At 48.6% G+C, this 3,069-nt stretch overlaps 2 protein-coding genes across 2 annotated transcripts; one reads left to right on the top strand and one right to left on the bottom strand.

The window, feature by feature from the left end:
* Positions 1-269: 269 nt before the first annotated feature.
* On the top strand, positions 270-1,534 carry LOC104537893 (glutamic acid-rich protein-like). Its single transcript, XM_010180908.1, is given in 2 exon segments — positions 270-488; positions 1,187-1,534. Coding segments are annotated over 2 exon segments (567 nt in total).
* On the bottom strand, positions 1,531-2,864 carry LOC104537891 (uncharacterized protein DDB_G0271670-like). The gene is made up of 6 exons (XM_010180907.1): positions 2,744-2,864; positions 2,487-2,679; positions 2,252-2,382; positions 1,982-2,116; positions 1,592-1,917; positions 1,531-1,560 (listed from the first exon to the last, which is right to left on the bottom strand). The coding sequence occupies exons 1-6, from the start codon at positions 2,862-2,864 to the stop codon at positions 1,531-1,533; spliced, it is 936 nt and encodes a 311-aa protein (XP_010179209.1).
* Positions 2,865-3,069: the final 205 nt, after the last annotated feature.

Genomic DNA, 3,069 nt, shown 5'->3' with positions numbered 1-3,069 from the left:
GTTTGAGGCCCACCCAGACCCCAAATCCAACACCCACCATGGGGTAATTGGGTTAAGGCCCACCCAGATGCCTGGGTCCTGTGTTTGGGATGGAGGAGGAGAAGGGAGAGGAGGAGGAGGAGAAGGGAGAGGAGGAGGAGGAGGAGGGTGTAGAGGTTGAGGAGGAAGAACGAGAAAGGAAAGAGGTTGAGAAAATGAAAAATGGGGTGATGGAGGTGATGATGGTGGTGGTGGTAAAAAGGAGATGAAGAAGGGATAAAGGGGGTAAAATGGTGATGATGATGATGGTGAAGAGGATGAAGGTGAGGATAAAGATGATGAGGATGAAAATGAGGATGAAGGTGATGAAGACGGTGAGGATGAAGAGGATGAAAATAAGGATGAAGATGGAGAGGATGAAAATGGTGAGGATGAAGATGAAGATGAAGAGGATGAAGAAAGTGAGGATGAAGAGGGTGAAGATGAGGATGAAAGTGATGAGGATGAAGGTGATGATGAAGAAAATGAAGATGATGAAGATGAAGATGAAGGAGATGAGGATGAAGATGATGGTGAAGAAAATGAAGATGAGGATGGAGATGAGGATGAAGATGAAGAGGATGAAGATGAGGATGAAGGGGATGAAGATGAGGATGAAGGGGATGAGGATGAAGGTGATGATTAAGAAAATGAAGATGAGAATGAAGATGATGAAGATGAGGATGAAGAGGATGAAGGTGGGAATGAAGATGATGAAGATGAGGATGAAAGGGATGAGGATGAAGGTGATGAAGAAAATGAAGATGAGGATGGAGATGAGGATGAAGATGATGAAGATGAGGATGAAGGTGATGAGAATGAAGGTGATGAAGAAAATGACGATGAGGATGAAAATGAAGAGGATGAAGATGATGAGGATGAAGATGGTGAGGATGAAGATGGTGAGGATGAAGATGGTGAGGATGAAGATGATGAAGATGAGCATGAAGATGAGGATGAAGATGGTGAGGATTAAGATGAGGATGAAGATGGTGAGAATGAAGATGAGGAAGATGAGGATGAAGATGAGGATTAAGATGATGAAGATGAGAATGAAGATGAGGATGAAGATGATGAGGATTAAGACAATGAAGATGAGGATGAAGTTGGTGAGGATGAAGATGAGGAAGATGAGGATGAAGATGAGGATGAAGATGATGAAAATGAGAATGAAGATGAGGATGAAAATGATAAGGATTAAGATGATGAAGATGAGGGTGAAGATGATGAGGATGAAAATGATGAAGATGAGGATGAAGATGGCGAGGATGAGGGTGAAGAGGATGAGGGTGATGAAGAGGATGGTGAGGATGAGAAGGAGGAGGAAGATCTGGGGGGGGACTCGTTTGCAATGAGGGGTCTCTACCGGGCTGGAGCAGCAGGGTCTCTGGGTAGGAGGAAGAGGAGGAGGAGGAAGATGATGAGGGCGATGATGGTGAAGATGCTAAAGATGAGAATGAGGATGGCGAGGATGAAGATCACAGAAAGGAGAATGAGGATGAGGATGGTGGGTTAAGGACCATAAGGATGAAGATGATGGGGCTGAGGAGGATGAGGATGAAGGTGGTGGGACCAGGGAGCATAAGGATGATGATGGTGAGGATGAGGAGGATGAGGCTGAGGATCCTGAGGATGAAGATGGTGAAGATGGGGACCGTAAGGATGAAGATGACGATGGTGAGGATGAGGATGGTGGGGCTGAGGACCATAAAGATGAAGATGGTGAGGATGAGGAGGATGAGGATGAAGAAGATGAGGCTGAGGATCCTGAGGACCATGAGGATGAGGATGGTGAGGATGAGGAGGATGAGGATCCTGAGGATGAAGATGAGGACCATGAGGAGGATGAGGATGGTGGAGCCGAGGACGATGAGGATGAAGAAGATGAGGCTGAGGATCCTGAGGACCATGAGGATGAGGATGGTGAGGATGAGGATCCTGAGGATGAAGATGAGGACCATACGGAGGATGAGGATGGTGGAGCCGAGGACTTTGAGGATGAAGATGATGAGGCTGAGGATCCTGAGGACCACGAGGATGAGGAGGGTGAGGATGAGGATGGTGAGGACACTGAGAATGAAGATGGTGGGACCAGGGACTGTAAGGATGAGGATGGTGAGGATGAGGAAGATGAGGATGAGGAAGATGAGGATCCTGAGAATGAAGATGATGAAGATGAGGACCATAAGGATGAAGATGACGATGGTGAGGATGAAGATGGTGGGTTAAGGACCCTTAAGGATGAAGATGAAGAGGCTGAGGATCCTGAGGACCATGAGGATGAGGATGGTGAGGGTGAAGATGGAGGGGCTGAGGATCCTGAGGATGATGATGGTGAGGATGAGGAAGATGAGGCTGAGGATCCTGAGGACCACGAGGATGAAGACGGTGAGGATGAAGATGGTGAAAATGGGGCCCATAAGGAAGAGGATGAGGATGGTGAGGATGAGGATGGTGGGACCGAGGACCATAAGGATGAGATGGGTGAGGATGAGGAGGATGAGGATGAAGAAGATGAGGCTGAGGATCCTGAGGACCATGAGGATGAGGATGGTGAGGATGAGGAGGATGAGGATCCTGAGGATGAAGATGAGGACCATGAGGAGGATGAGGATGGTGGAGCCGAGGACCTTGAGGATGAAGACGATGAGGCTGAGGATCCTGAGGACCACGAGGATGAGGAGGGTGAGGATGAGGATCCTGAGGATGAAGATGAGGACCATACGGAGGATGAGGATGGTGGAGCCGAGGACTTTGAGGATGAAGATGATGAGGCTGAGGATCCTGAGGACCACGAGGATGAGGAGGGTGAGGATGAGGATCCTGAGGATGAAGATGAGGACCATACGGAGGATGAGGATGGTGGAGCCGAGGACTTTGAGGATGAAGATGATGGATGGTGGGGCCAGGGACCATAAGGATGAGGATGGTGAGGATGAGGAGGGTGAGGCTGAGGATCCTGAGGACCACGAGGATGAGGATGGAGAGGATGAAGATGGTGAAAATGGGGCCCATAAGGAAGAGGATGACGATGGTGAGGATGAGGATGGT

The sequence above is a fragment of the Mesitornis unicolor genome, unplaced genomic scaffold (genome assembly GCF_000695765.1).
Source record: "Mesitornis unicolor isolate BGI_N332 unplaced genomic scaffold, ASM69576v1 scaffold11353, whole genome shotgun sequence".
Lineage (NCBI taxonomy): Eukaryota > Metazoa > Chordata > Aves > Mesitornithiformes > Mesitornithidae > Mesitornis > Mesitornis unicolor.
This window is presented reverse-complemented; position numbering and strand designations above follow the sequence as displayed.

Excerpts from the sequence above, each read along its gene's own strand:
- LOC104537891 (XM_010180907.1), bottom strand. The coding sequence starts at position 2,864 with ATGGTCCTCATCTTCATCCTCAGGATCCTCATCCTCACCCTCCTCATC. Across the intron at positions 2,383-2,486 it reads TCACCCATCTCATCCTTATG|GATCCTCAGCCTCATCTTCC; the intron begins GTCCTCGGTCCC and ends CGTGGTCCTCAG. Across the intron at positions 1,561-1,591 it reads CATCATCCTTATGCTCCCTG|CCCCATCATCTTCATCCTTA; the intron begins GTCCCACCACCT and ends CATCCTCCTCAG.